Source organism: Lathamus discolor, chromosome 8 (genome assembly GCF_037157495.1).
Source record: "Lathamus discolor isolate bLatDis1 chromosome 8, bLatDis1.hap1, whole genome shotgun sequence".
Taxonomy (NCBI): domain Eukaryota; kingdom Metazoa; phylum Chordata; class Aves; order Psittaciformes; family Psittacidae; genus Lathamus; species Lathamus discolor.
Window position 1 is genome coordinate 491,953 of NC_088891.1, and position 15,497 is coordinate 507,449.

The 15,497-nt window shown below is 41.9% G+C and overlaps 1 protein-coding gene across 8 annotated transcripts in view; it reads right to left on the reverse strand.

Moving 5' to 3' along the window:
• Positions 1-15,497, reverse strand: part of IQGAP1 (IQ motif containing GTPase activating protein 1) — a 71,082-nt gene that overhangs the window by 20,494 nt on the left and 35,091 nt on the right. For all 8 annotated transcript variants that reach the window (XM_065689064.1, XM_065689063.1, XM_065689067.1 and 5 more), the window contains 6 exons: positions 15,003-15,127; positions 11,648-11,811; positions 6,977-7,067; positions 1,708-1,875; positions 1,227-1,369; positions 646-816 (listed from right to left, as the gene is read on the reverse strand). In XM_065689064.1, coding sequence (XP_065545136.1) covers positions 646-816; positions 1,227-1,369; positions 1,708-1,875; positions 6,977-7,067; positions 11,648-11,811; positions 15,003-15,127 — 862 coding nt within the window. The remainder of the gene's footprint in view (positions 1-645; positions 817-1,226; positions 1,370-1,707; positions 1,876-6,976; positions 7,068-11,647; positions 11,812-15,002; positions 15,128-15,497) is intronic.

Consider the following 15,497-nt stretch of genomic DNA (forward strand, 5'->3'; position numbering starts at 1 on the left):
ATATATATGCAGAGCAAATGCTACTTAGTCAGAAACAAACACACATATACTATTCAAACGACAAAGGGGTAATAGAGTGCAAAGCATGGATTTCACTTGCACACATTTCATTTACAACACCAGAGAAAGATATTTTTAATTGTTCTCCTGTAAATGCACCCAACCTCGTTCTGAATTTTCCCACCATTTCTTTTAGGTACTCAATCCTCTAAATCCCTGGACAAATCTGAAGAGAAGAATAATCTTACTCAGGAATACAGAAAACCATATTGTTTCTCTTCAATTCATGAGGAATCACAACAGTAACTTATCACAAAGTATTATCACACAAAGACATACAACACACTTCATACTGCCTTATTCCCAAAACACAGAATCTGGTAATAAAATAATAAGTAAATCTTCCTCAAGTACTTTTTTTTCCATCTAATTCTGCCTCAGAAGACTGATTAAGTATTACATTGAAAAGTAAATAATATACAAAAACTGCTTGGTAGAAGTAAATGCCTTTAGATAATTTGCAAATTGAGGCAAAGACAATCGTGTGCTTTAACTGTTTGAACTGAACAAAAACTGTCAGTAAGCTTGTGAGTAGAAAACAACTGCAGAGAACAAGCTTCAAAGATAACTAAAGGATATCACTACCTGAATGCAAGTGATTGCTGGGACCTGCTTCTTCAAAAAATTCATTCGTGAGTTGAATTCCTGGCGAACAAGGTATCCTCGGCAGCAAGCCTGAAGTTTTGTTATCAGGTTCTCATTCGCCAGCCACAACTGCTCTCGGTTATATGCCGCAGTGACTCCAGATATGGTGCTCTGGATTAAAGTTACAGAATCATAAAATAGTTAGGGTTGGAAAGGACCTTAAGATCATCTAGTTCTAACTCCCCTGCCATGGGCAGGGACACCTCACACTAAACCACGTCACCCAATGCAGATACAAGAAACAAGAAGCTTTCCGTATTGTGCTTAAGAGAAACTTCAAGGCTGCCTTTCAATAAGCAGCACCACCATGGTCCTGTACTCTTTTACCAGCAGGAGAAAATTTTCTGAAATGGGACAAGGAGTTTTAACACACATAATCTGGTAATGCTCAGTGAAATAAATGAATTACTAAGTTTGTTAACATGACTATGGTGTTGAAGCATTCTCTCTTAGAAGTGCATTAAGGATGGGAATGGCAGGGACATCAACCTTTCAGAAAAAAAGCATGTTATCTACCCTACCTGTATCTCCTCCCGTGACAGCTGTGTGTCATTTTGCACAAAATCTGCTGGTTCATCCCATCCTCCCTCTTTGGTCTGTAGGTTATGATAATAATGATAGCCTCCTCTCACCCAGTGTTTCACCCATTCACTGCCATTGCCCCCTAAGAGAAGAAACTGCAGTTTAAGCCTCAAAACCGGACACGTCTCATCTTTCCTGCATACAAACATTATAACCAGGAAATCCACATATACAGATGCTCCGTCCTCCATGCAAGAGAAGGAAGGTTTCAGAGTCCTTAATGACCCCCCCAAAACAAAATTCTACAAGTGGAGAATGTTCTACTTTTCACCTTTTTTGGCCTTTTAACCTTAGTTCACAAAGCATCTACAATTGCCACCTGTAACACAAGACTTCTTCCCGGAGGCTTTTTTACCCCTGGTTCTGATTCCACATGCAATAATCTTGAAATTATTTCACTAACAGCTACTTGTGGTTTACCTGCTACCATTTTTCTTCTCTTGACTTCTGACAGCTCTCGCTGATAAGTCTCAGCACATTCTGGAGTGACTCCATACAGCCCAACATCCAGGGAACGCAAGGCACTGAGAGTCTGGCTAACATCACCATGGCCTACTGCTTCATTAATGGCCAGAATTCCTAAGGAGACTTTGATAACACAAGGAAGCAGGTTAACCTGGCATTCAGGGGCTCAGTGACGCATAGCAACACAGAACGACAATACTGAGTAAGGCAACATGAACACATACTTACAGTTGACATGCGTGTATATACAGAAATATTGTAAGTATATATAAATACAAAATATAAATACAATCAGGCAACTTGCAGCAGTACAGAGAAAGGTCTCTTCAGTAAGAAGCATCCAACCATACATGGTACTGCAACTGACAGCAAGTAACCCGAGTGCCAGTACAGTGCTGATTAACCACCACTATTTCTCAGCAACACACAATGCTTTAGCTCTACTCTCACAACTCTTAGTTAAGGCAGAACGAGTCACAACTCAAAAGGGGCCTTTTCACAGAATCACAGAATCCCAAGGGTTGGAAGGGACCTCAAAAGATCATCTAGTCCAACCCCCCTGCAAGAGCAGGGTAACCTACAGTACATCACACAGGAACTTGTCCAGGCGGGCCTTGAATATCTCCAGTGTAGGAGACTCCACAACCTCCCTGGGCAACCTGTTCCAGTGCTCTGTCACTCTTACAGTAAAGAAGTTCTTCCTGATGTTAACGTGGAACTTCCTATGCTCCAGTTTACACCCATTGCCCCCTGTCCTATCACTGGATATCACTGAAAAAAGCCTAGCTCCATCATCCTGACACCCACCCTTTACATATTTGTAAAGACTGATGAGGTCACCCTCAGTCTCCTCTTCTCCAAGCTAAAGAGACCCAGCTCCCTCAGCCTCTCCTCATAAGGGAGGTGTTCCACTCCCTTAATCATCTTTGTGGCTCTGTGCTGGACTCTTCCAAGCAATTCCCTGTCCTTCTTGAACTGAGGGGCCCAGAACTGGACGCAATATTCCAGATACGGCCTCACCAAGGCTGAGTACAGGGGGAGAAGAACCTCTCTTGACCTACTAACCACACCCTTTCTAATGCACCCTAAGATGCCATTTGCCTTCTTGGCCACAAGAGCACATTGCTGGCTCATGGTCATCCTCCTATCCACCAGGACCCCCAGGTCCCTTTCCCCTTCGCTACTTTCCAACAGGTCACCCCCCAACCTGTACTGGTCCATGGGGTTGTTCTTCCCCAGATGCAAGACTCTACACTTGCCCTTGTTGAATTTCATCAAGTTTCTCCCCGCCCAACTCTCCAGCCTGTCCAGGTCTCGCTGAATGGCAGCACAGTCCTCTGGTGTGTCAGCCACTCCTCCCAGTTTTGTGTCATCAGCAAACTTGCTGAGGGTGCACTCAGTTCCCTCATCCAGGTCATTGATGAAAATATTAAACAGCACCGGTCCCAGAACCGACCCCTGAGGAACTCCACTAGTCACAGACCTCCAGCTAGATTCTGCGCCATTGACCACAACTCTCTGCCTTCTTCCTTTCAACCAGTTCCTGATCCACCTCACTACTTGATCGTCAAGCCCACACTTCCTTAGCTTATCTATGAGGATGCTGTGGGAGACAGTATCAAATGCCTTACTGAAATCAAGAAAAACCACATCTACCGCTCTACCATCATCCCTCCACCTAGTCACTTCCTCATAGAAGGCTATAAGGTTGGTCAAACATGACTTCCCCCTCATAAAACCATGTTGGCTGTTCTTAATGACCCCCTCATCCTTGATATGCCTAGTGATGGAGTCAAGAATAAGTTGTTCCATCACCTTTCCAGGGATGGAGGTAAGGCTGACCGGTCTATAATTACCCGGGTCCTCCTTCTTGCCCTTCTTATAGACTGGGGTGACATTTGCCATCCGCCAATCCTCAGGCACCTCTCCCGTCTCCCACGACTTACCAAAGATGATGGAGAGTGGCCTAGCAATGACCTCCGCCAGCTCCCTCAGCACCCGTGGGTGCATTCCATCCGGACCCATCGATTTACAGATGTCCATTGCATAGCTGATCCCTAACCCAATCCTCATCTACCAAAGCAAACTCCTCCTTTGTCCTGACTCCTTCTGGGGCTATAGGAATCCGGGGCCCCCCCAGGGAGAGTCTGCAGGAGTAAAGACAGAGGCAAAGAAGGCATTCAGCACCTCTGCCTTCTTTATATCCTCTGTCTCCAGGGCACCCACCTCGTTCAGCAGCGGGCCTATATTGCCTCTTGTGTTAGTTTTATTTGCTATGTATTTGAAGAAGCCCTTTCTATTGTCCTTAACCCGACTAGCAAGATTAAGCTCCAAGGAGGCCTTAGCTGTCCTAATTGCCTCCCTACATCCTCTAACAACTGTCCTATATTCCTTCCAAGTGGCCAGCCCCTCCTTCCATAATCCAGGGATTCTCCTTTTCCATTTGAGTTTGCCCAGCAGCAACTTGTTTAACCACGCTGGTCTCCTAGATCCCTTACTTGATTTCCTACTCATTGGGATGCTCTGATCCTGAGCTTGGAAGAAGTGGTCCTTGAATGCTGACCAACTATCTTGAGCCCCTTTACCGCTTAGTACCCTTTCCCATGAGACTTCCCTTAGCAGTTGATTGAAGAGGCCAAAGTTGGCCCTTCGGAAATCCAGAACTGTGGCTTTGCTAGGTATTCTATTCCTCCCACACAGGATCCCAAACTCCACCATCTCATGGTCACTGCAGCCAAGGCTGCCATTGACCGTCACCACTTCGACCAAACCCTCCTTGTTGGCGAGTACTAAATCTAGCAGCGCTGCTCTCCTAGCTGGTACGTCCACCATTTGCATTAAGAAGTTATCATCAATGCACTGGAGGAACCTCCTAGACTGTGAATGACTGGCTGTGTGAGTCTTCCAGCAAATATCGGGGTAGTTAAAATCCCCCACGACAACTAAGGCATGTAGTCGCGAGGCTACTTCCAGTTGCCTGTAGAAAGCCTCATCAACTCCTTCGTCCTGATCAGGAGGTCTATAATAGACCCCCACAACTGTATCACCTGTGCCAGTCTGTCCCTTAATTCGTACCCACAGACATACCACTTGCTCCTCATCCGACCCCGGACAGAACTCAATACATTCTAGTTGCTCTCTCACATAAAGAGCAACTCCACCACCTTGCTTTGCTGACCTATCTTTCCTAAAAAGGACATAGCCATCCATGACCACATTCCAGTCATGTGAACTGTCCCACCATGTCTCTGTAATTGCCACTAGATCATAACCTTTAGACCACACACAGACTGTACTAACTGAAAAAAACATGGAGCAGTTTATAAGCAAGTCAAAACCCTGATCAAAAGTAGATGGGGCAGAGGAGCAGAAAAACCATAATGCATCACTGTGGTGGCTACTTCAGAACTCCAAGTCAAATACAGACATACTCGCAAGAGCATACGAATTGCACTGATGCAATGAACACAAAATACAGTCATTTTTAGCACTAGGTAAGGCTGCAAAAAAAAGTCTGTTCATAGATAGGTAGGTAGGTAAGGGTATTTTAAAATCTCATTCAGGCTTAAGGGCACATTGTTTAATCCTGCTTTTGACCAAACACTCCCTGGCATGGCATTCAAGCTGCTGCCTTGTCAAACAGCTTGGTGGATGGGAAAATGGTGAAAAAATTGCAGTGGTGTTGCTGGGCACAGTGAAACAAACAGGCAAAGCTCTGCCTGACACCCCTGCCTTTTTTTTTTTTTTAAGACAGCTGACAGAGGAATTCACTGACTAAATCACATCATTAAAAATAACCGAACTAGGCCATGGAGTTGAACAACCTCACTATCTTTCCTTACAAAGCTTTTTGTGAGCCTGTTGATTTTTCTTGTTTCTCAAACATCGACAAATGAAGAATACAAATGGACAAGGCACATATATAAAAGCAAGCTTATTTCTGCACCAGCAGAGCGAGGACTTGAGAAATCAGCTGTGCCAGAAACTCTACATACTAAGAACTCATACTGGAGGGCAATCTAGTCCAATCCCGTCTTCAAAGCTGGCTAACCTGAGGATCTTGTCCAACCATGTTTGGAAAATCTCAAAGATAGATTCCACATTGTTGTTAGACAACCCACTTCAGAAGGTACCAGAAAGATTGCAGACTCAGCTTAAACTTTTCAGTTTCCACTACAATTGCCTACTCAAAAATCAGAAGGGACTGACTGTTCATCTTTAGATAACTTTTAAGTATCAGTCTTAACATCAAATTACAAGTTTTGGAAGTGGAAAATAAAACATTTTATCAGCACACCAGGAATGAAAAAAAAAAGAAGAAAAAAGAACAGAACCAAAAAAACCTAAGGCAATTCTAAAGAGAGAAAGCAATCAGACTATTAACACTGTATTAAAGCAAAACAAGCAGACAGGTGCCAATGTTGAATATAATGGAAAATTAAGATATTTAGAGCAAATGTAAAAAGAACAATGTGATTTTTAAAAAAAGTATCAAAACGAGCTCTCTGAAACATGTGACCTAGCAAAATGAACAGCATATGCAGACAACAGGCCATTAGAGTATTATAAAATGACTCTGAAAACTCTCAGGTTTTGTTAAAGAGAAAGCTTCTGCCAGGAAAACAAAACAGCAAACAAACCCCAACAGCCGCAAGTTAAGCAAAGAGCAGTAACTACTTCACTGATTCTAAAGAAAGAAATGACATCATTACAAAGACTGGGATGTAACGATGGATGGGCCGGTCCACATGCAAACTGTGCTAGGAAGCAAAGGTGGATATCACTGATGTTTAATATTGTCTGTATTCAAGATGTGAGGTAGTGTAGAAATACTTAATAGAACCAAAATAAAAGGATGCCACACAAACAAAATATAATTCACATCAGAAAATACTATTTAAATGGTGAACTTTCTCATAACTATCCACCCACAGTCACATACAATTATTTGCAAATGACCAGCAACTTGACAGAGATTTGTCTGATAACACTGTCTAGCTGCAAAGCTAGAAAAATAGCATATCCCTCCCCCAAAAAGATAAGAAATTTAATATTTGAAGAATGCGACATTCACTCTTCAAACAAGAATTGCTAAACCAGGAGAACCTAAGCGCCTTCGATCTCCTTTGACAGGTTTAAATGAAATTTCTAGCTCCCAACCTTTAAGTTGCCACCATTTGGTTGATAATGGGGATTAACTGCAGTATTGTGCAACAACACTTACATCTCTCAGACTCCTCCGTGTCCTTGTTAGCCCTATGAATCCCCTCCTGGATTTCATCTAGCCAAAGTACAGCTGTTTCATCCTGTGTGTCCTGAAGAGAATATGATGAGAAAAATATACATAGCATGAAGAAAAACGTATTGTTATTTTTACAAAGCAAAATAACCTGTACTCAACAATAGCCACTATAGTAGTTTTCCATATCAAAGGAAGTAAGAAACATTTCAGTGTTGCTAGTTGACTCCAGCACAAGGACACATGTTTAGTAGTCTCTGCTAGTCACAAATACATTTCCCTTTCAGGAAACAGGACAAAGAACAAATTCTGTCAACAAGAATCACTGCGACAAGCATAGAGGACACAAGGTCAAGACACTGTACCAGTTAGTCCTAAAGCCCTAGATGCTCAGAGGACATGACTTTCCAGGAACACAAGTTAGGCCTTCAGCAGAACATGGCTACAAAGAATTCTTGGAACAAAACGCTGCTGATGCACATCTGGGCATAGAAGCTAAAAACCCACAGACAACTTATGACACATCAGGCTGTTCTTGTCCCTGTCCACTGAAGTTCACAAGCCCTGTAGAATCTTACAACCAAAAAGCACTGTACATATGATGCCTGCATTTACACACACAACAGTCAAAACCACGTTTTAAGCCTTTGTGTTAAGACTGTTCATCAAGGAGCAGTGATTACACAGTACACTGTATTTTGGCTGGGATTTGAAGAAATAATAGAATCAAGGAATAAGTTTGGTTGCAAGGGACCTTAAAGCTCATCCAGTTCCAACCCCCTTCCATGGGCAGGTACACCTTCCACTACACCAGACTGCTCGAAGACTTGTCACCCTGGCCTTGAACCTTGACCACACCACACAGCTTGGTGTCATCAGCAAACTTGCTGAGGGTGCTCAATCCCACCATCCATGTCACTGACAAAGATGTTAAACATCAGCCAGTCCCAGTGATGACTCCTAAAGAACACCACTCATCACAGCACTCCACTTGAACTTGAGCTGTTGACCACAGCTCTGACTACCATAGTTCAGCCGATTCTTTATCCACTGAAAGGTCCATCCATCAAATCCATGCCTTTCCAGTTTAGAGACAAGGATACCATGCGAGACAGTGTCAAATGCCTTGCACAAGCCCAAGCAGATGACACAATCACTCATCCCTTATCCATCGTTACAATGCTATGGCCCCACTGTAGAAGGCCACCAAATTCGTCAGGCACGATTTGCCCTTTGTGAAGCCATGCTGACTGTCGCCAATCACCCTCTTATTGTCCATGTGCCTTAGCACAGTTTCCAGGAGGATCTGCTCCATGATCTTGCCAGGCACTGAGGTGAGACTGACTGGCCTGTAGTTCCCTGGGTCTCCCTTTTTTCTCTCAAAAAGAGCAGGTTATATTTCCCCTTTTCCAGTCAGCAAGAACTTCAGACATCCCCAGGCAAAGCTCTGCACACTCCACATGGGCACTGACATACAATGTAACACCCTCTCCTTGTCTCTGCAGCCTGTGTTTCTTGAAGACCCTGTATCTTTCCATTCCAACATTCCAATCATAGGAGGCTTCCCACCACATCTCCATGACACCAACGATATCACAGCTCCTCAGGTGCGAACATATCTCCAACTCCTCTTGGTTTTACTACATGCACTGGCATGGAGGCATTTCAGTCAGGCCCCTGATGATGCTGGCTTACTGACTGGAAGTCCTTTTTGCTGCTCTTCAAGTGCAACTTTGCTGACCCCTTTGCTGTGATCTCCCTCCAGGCATCTCCTGCTGGCACTAGCATTGAACCTGTAGGAGCAGGATGGATTGAGGTTCCCGTACCACAGCAAACATAGTTTAAAGCCTCCTTCACTGGTTTGGCAAGCCTGGATCAAAGACACTCTTCCCTTTCTCTGACAGGCAGACCCCATCCAGCCCCCAGGTTTCTCAAAGCAAGTCCCATAGTTTAAGTAGCTGAACCCCTGCCTGTGGCACCAGTCCATTTGTTAACTCACCAGATGTACATCCAGAAATTTAAGAAGAGGAAAGAGACAAGTATTTATCAAGTCCTGTCCTGGGTTGAGCAGCAGCAGTCATTCTTCTCCTTCTTAGGAGCTAGTACAGTGCTGTGTTTTGATCTTTTGGCCTTGGAACAGTGGTGATAACGCCGATGTTTTCAGTTGCTGCTCGAATGTTTGGTCTGGCCAAGGACTTTCTGAGCCTCATGCTCTGCCAGGGAGGAGGGGAGGCCAGGAGGAAGTAGAGACAGGACACCTGACCCAAACTAGCCAAAGAGGTATTCCATACCACAGCACGTCATGCCCAGGATGTAACTTGGAGGGACCCGGAAGGGGTAGAGGGACTACAGGGTTGGAGGAGGTATCGGTCGGTGCTCGGCTGGGGGGAGTGGGGCGAGTTATTGGTCGGCTGGTGTTAAGGTGTTGTATTCTTTCCTCTTGTTATTTCCTTTAGCATTATTATCATTGGTGGTAGCAGTAGTGATTTGTGTTATACCTTAGTTACTGGGCTGTTCTTATCTCAACCCGTGGGAGTTGCATTCTTTTTGATTCTCCTCTCCGTCCCTCCAGAAGCAGGGGGAGGGCAAGAAGGGGGGGGAGTGAGTGGACGAGGTTTGTGGTTGGGTTCAAACCACGACAAGTGCCAAAATATACATAAAGAACAATGATTCATCAGTTGCCAAACATAGCTTCTCCCCACCTACTACTGCTTCCTGTAGTTAACTACTGAAAGAAACTCTAAGACACAACTGCTACCCCTCCAACAACTCTCATAATACAAACAGAACACAGGAAATATTTGCTTCTGGTATAGAAGAACAATCACACTGCAAAAAAAAAAAAAAGCCAGTATTTACAGCATTCAAGAGCTTTAGGGCCAGACTGAAAATGAAAATTTTTCAGTTTTCACCACTGGTTTGGCAGGTCCAAACCCAACATGTTCAGTGATATTTCAGTCAAGGGTCTAACACGTCTTTCACAGGCAGATTTCATCTGAAAGCCCAAATTGCCTCACTAAAGTACCAGCAACAGCTAAATCTCTGTCCAGGTAGTGGAGGAGAATAATCAAAGAAACAACTTCATCCATTATCACCTCTACCAGCAGAAGTCAACCCAAAGACTATGAAAACCATACTGTGCTTTCTCTACAAATTTACTGATGAAGGCTTCCCAGAAAGTACACACAACGTAACATACTACAGGGTCTATGTTTTCTCTCTCTCCATGATATGAGAAACATGCACCACAGCACTCCCCATTCACATAAGCAACTGAATAACGTCCATGTGGTGAACTACAATCCCTCTCAGCCCCCAGGTACAGAAATCACCAGTTAATAACAGTTGGCTTCAGATAGCCAACTATTTCCGCTACAGGATTACTTTATAATAAGATCTTTCCGTTTCTGGAATTACTGTTATGCTGCTGGGAGAAGCTGTAAACTGAACATATGCCTAAATAAGGTAATTTCACACCAACTGAGAGGTTATCATCAGGCCTGGCACAAGCTTACACGTACCCTGAAAAGAATTCATTATTTGCTTCTGACTCAGTGGGAGGAAACGCTTCAGCACACAATGGGCTCCTGAAGAACATTAATCCTTTCAGGGCCTTTGGGGAAGTTGCTTAATGATTTTAATCAGAAATGTGTATGGTTTTCTCAGCTATTGCCATCACGTGGGCTTACCTTTAGTCACAAAACAAGCCCACAAACAAATCCTTGTCCAACACAATCTAAATCTTGGTCTATATGTGAAATTCTGTATTGGTACAGAGCAATGAGCTCCACAGCAGGGAGAAAAAAACAAAAAAAAAAACCCAATCCAACACTCAAGCCACTGGCAGCAGAGACATCTGCTACTTCTTTGTAAATAAACAGACGAGGGGGAAACAATAAAATCTGTATCCCACCCACACTACTCAAAAATCTGTTGCGTACACATGCACTCTCATCCTCCTTCCTAAAAACCTGTAAGATGAAGCACTCTCTTCCTCTCCCCATCTTCACCTTCACGTTTAGTCAGCTAGTGAAAGCAGCAACTATGTAGAAGTAGGTAGAAGTCCTTGGAAAATAAGGCAACTACTGCTCAAAAAATCATTAGCAATAAGAGTGTCACCAGGTGAACAACAGATATCAGTATTAATTTTGCTAGTAGCATATATTTTGTTCAATTTCTTTTTTCTAATTTTTCACTTACCAGATTTTTCCATTTTCAGAAATTTTCTCTTTGCTAAATGTTGTCATAGTTATATATAGCAAAGGGAAAAAAATACAAAACAACTTAACCTTGCAGGAAACTTACATTTTAAGTTCAGAACTCCTGGAACGAACATGGTCTCCTTGCAAAAACAGATGAGATACACATCGTGTTTGTGAAGAAATACTGTATCTCATTCTGGACCAGACCTTAGCTGTAGCAAGCCATCTCACACAGTTAATATCTATCTCTGTAGTGCATGAAGATTCATAGAGTCTGGCTGCAAATCTCCTGCTCTAGTACAGAAAGACCCAAAGTGACTGCGTAAGATCAGTTGATGGTATGCAGAATGCCCAGCTCTCCACTTTCAGTTTTGATTCCTGGCTTTCAGGATCAGTAATAAGCCCATTACACAGATGTAAAGGGTTTTTGAGAGGGGCATTTCATTAAGCTCACCTGTGCTTTCTCTCTCTTGGCTCGAAGTAGCGTATCCTGGTAATGCTGCGCAACCTTTGGGATTACACCCTCCAATTTTGCTGCAGGAATTTGTAATGCCTGAAGAGTCTTTCTGGTGTCCCCTTCATCCAGAGCTTCATTGATAAGACCAATGGCCAAAATCCCTAGGAAAGAAGGCATATGGGAAAAAATACAAAGTTCTATTTTTGGGCAGCAATAATAATACACATCGCTTTGGAAGAAAAGTGCAGCTGAGAACCGCAGTATTTTTAGCAGAAAATATTATTTACTAGTAAAGAAAGCAAGACTATTTCTTCATCTTGAAGTACTTACAATGCCTCAGCACTACAACTAGAGGGAAAAAAAAAAAAAAGAAAATACTACATGCAGGGAAGGAATTGAGCTCTCAGACATCCAGCTGAGAGATGGTAGAAAGGAATTACCCAAGCCCAAATGGACAGAGATCATAGGTTACAGTTTTCCAAGGCCGTGGCTTCCCTAGAAAGAATCTCTGCACAAAGCTGAAGATCTGCACGAAATACCATTTAAAAATACAGTAACTCCGTATTTTGGAAAACTCTTAATAAACATATGCAGTATTAGCTGTATTATCAAATGTGAATACTATTCAAGTACAGTAAAATTTACCATTTCAGCTAAATAAACAAAAGTATCTTTTACCGAGCTAAATGCAAACAGTCTACATCATACATGTCCTACCTACATCAACCATTTCCTGCAAATCACAAAATAACTTGGGTTGAGATGGATGCTAGAGGTAATCTGATTCAATTCCCTGCTTAAAAGAAGCATCAATTCAAATCACGGATCAACCAGCATAGAACAAAGAGATCTTTCAGACAGAAGAAAGGAAGAAGCTCAGTTAATGTACCCAAAGACTTTGACTTTTTCTTCTACACAGGAAGGAATCACAAAAGTTTATGCAAAAGAAGGAACATCTCAAGGAAGAGATGGTATTTGGATAGAGATTAGAGAAAAATGTATGTTGAAGACACTGTAAGAACCAGGATCACTGAAGTGATAGCACAGCTTCTGTCAAAGAGCAAATATGATAACTGATATAGGAAGGGGCACAGAATTTAAGCAGTAATTCCTTCTGACTGCTTAGGTAAATAGGCCTAACAAGTCTACTCCATGGAACAACAATATTTTACAGCTCCTCACTAGAAAGCATTTTTAAATTTTAAACCACTAACAAGGATAAGGAAAATGAAAATATATGCTTGTGTGCCTTGAGGACCTTCTCAGACTAATTTAACTTACAAACGAAAGATAAAATGTGTCCTTGCACACGGAAGCAGACTAAAGAATTAAGAAATGCCCTGTAAGAACGGATGATCTTATTACAGATTTTAAGCACTTTTTTTTTTTTTTTTTTAACAGAATAAGGAGTGTTATGAAGAATAAGGGTTTTGGGTCTATGTGAACTTTCAGGTTTCTGCTCTGACCTCTTATACAGAAAAGACACCATGAAGCTGGCATCTTGGTGTGTGTGCACACACTGGTGTGGGTCTGTGTTTGTGTGGTTTCAACAAATCTGCTCACATGACCCAAACAGGAAACCTGGTGTCTACCCTGAGATGCAGGAACCAGCTTAATCAAGACAGCAGGCTCTTGACTCAAAACTTAACTGTCACTATAATGAAACAGAAATAAAAATAATAGAAAATTACATCACCTGATACAGAACCTACCATAGATAAGCTAAGAATCTACCCAAGAATAAGTTTGCTTAACTGCTATTTTCAAGGACTCCACTACCTCCACTCTGGATTTTAAGTCAACTAATACCCATCTTAGAGAAAGGAGAATTACTCCAATTTTCCATTTTGCTGAAATGTTCATCATTATTCTCAATCCCAGTCTTTTATCACTGCTGAAAGACACTTCGTAACAAAAATACTACCAAAAAAAAATTAAAGAAAAAAAAGACATAACTAGAACCAGCACAGAACATAAGTTAACATCCATTCACATTTCTCACCTTGCATAAGGCTCTGTGAGTATATAAATTTTGGTACTCAAACCTGCTGTATTCACTTCTATGGGGTTTTGCATATTTTGCAATCAGGGATTTTTTTTTTTTTTTTTTTTTTTTTTTGCACTTTAGCCATATTTTGTATTAGAAGGCAAGAGCTATGCAGGCATATTCTTCTTCTACTGGTCAGAAAGTCAATTATCAGTCACTTCAGCTTTCATAGGTACCAGGTTTAACAGACATCATATACAGTGCTAAAAATGGAAATAAAAGCTTCCAGTTTCCTGGTGTAACTAACTATAAGCAAATTACCCTCTTAAAAGATCAGACCTATCCATTTCAACTATACTTTCACAGCAGGGTCCCAGTATCTAGAATTTAGAATTTGAATGGCATCAAACTGATAATTAAATGTTCTTTGAAAAGAGAAAAATATGTATCAAATGCCTTAAGCAAAAACATTTGAATACGTAACTGTTGAACAGACAGCATTTCAAATGAAACTTTTTTGTGCATCTCTGTCAATTTATCACTGAATCAAATAACTGCAAAAGGCTATTTCTCTGATGCAATAATTGCACTACTGATCTTCAAAGAAGCTTTAATTTTAAAGAAGTGTTAACTACCTTAATTCCAGTTACAACCAGGAGTTAAAGGACTGAGAACAAGACCTGGAAATAAATTCATCTCTCTGTGGAAATGCATCTGACACACTATTACATATGAGAGTTGTCAACACAAAGACTTACTGTGTACCTGAAAGTCAGATTACCCACAGATAAGAGTAGAGGTGTATCCTGGACTGAGTCTGTGGAACTCCCACTAAATACTGGAAAGGTAAAAAGGCCAAAGCAAATTCAAAAGGATTAAAAAGGAGAAAAGGAAAACCTGGACAGGGCAGAGACTGCAGCCAAAGAGAAAACAAGACTTAAAGAAAAGCAACTTCTACTGAAGTAAATTTGGAAGGAGAATGCAGTACTCCAAGACTGGGATACAGTTACCTCAGGAGATTTTGGTAATACTGGTTTTTTGTTAAATTTGAGGGTTTGAAGCAAAATTAGAAAATATTCTAGGCATGACAGACAACACATTCTGTTATGCAAACAGGGTTGAAATCTGCATTGGAAGAATTAATAAACTGTTTGGAGATACTGCACAAATATTCCTGGACTGCCTGATGTCTCCATCAATGGCCCTGCTATCAGGCCTTCTTGCTCACAACTAAGAACTTCCTAGACATCTAATATATGACACAATTACAGGTCAATCAATATCCCTTTGAACTGACACACACCTAATTTTAGCACTCCTTATGAGCCAGGATCAGTCTAGCATGAACTGAGCAGAAAAACTTACTTTCGTGTTCTTCATGCACAACTATGTTCACACGATCAATACATGACTGGATATCATTCCATGTGATAAATTCATTTCCTTCTGCACATGTTTGAGCTTTCAGCTTCATCAGATCATCGATGTATCTGTCGAAGAACAAAACCCAAACCCAACAAACATCACACTGCAACAAGCTGGCCAGGGAACACATAACAGAGCATGAGAATTGTACACAAAGTGGAAGAGGTAACATGGGGGTTGAAAGTGAAACAAATAGAAAAAGGGGGAAGAAGAGAAAGAAGAAAGGCTGTGTGTAGGATGGTCAATCCAAATGTGAAATAGGTCCAAATAGGCAAATTGACAAAAGCACTAGAACACCAAATGAGGATCCTGTGGGGTAAGCTGGTGTCGTATTAGTGACAACCTAATGGTACCACAATATGGCTTTAGGGTGAAATCCATGAGAAAGTGTTTAGAGAGAGCACGGAAATCAGACCGGGAAGAAACAGTCATTGC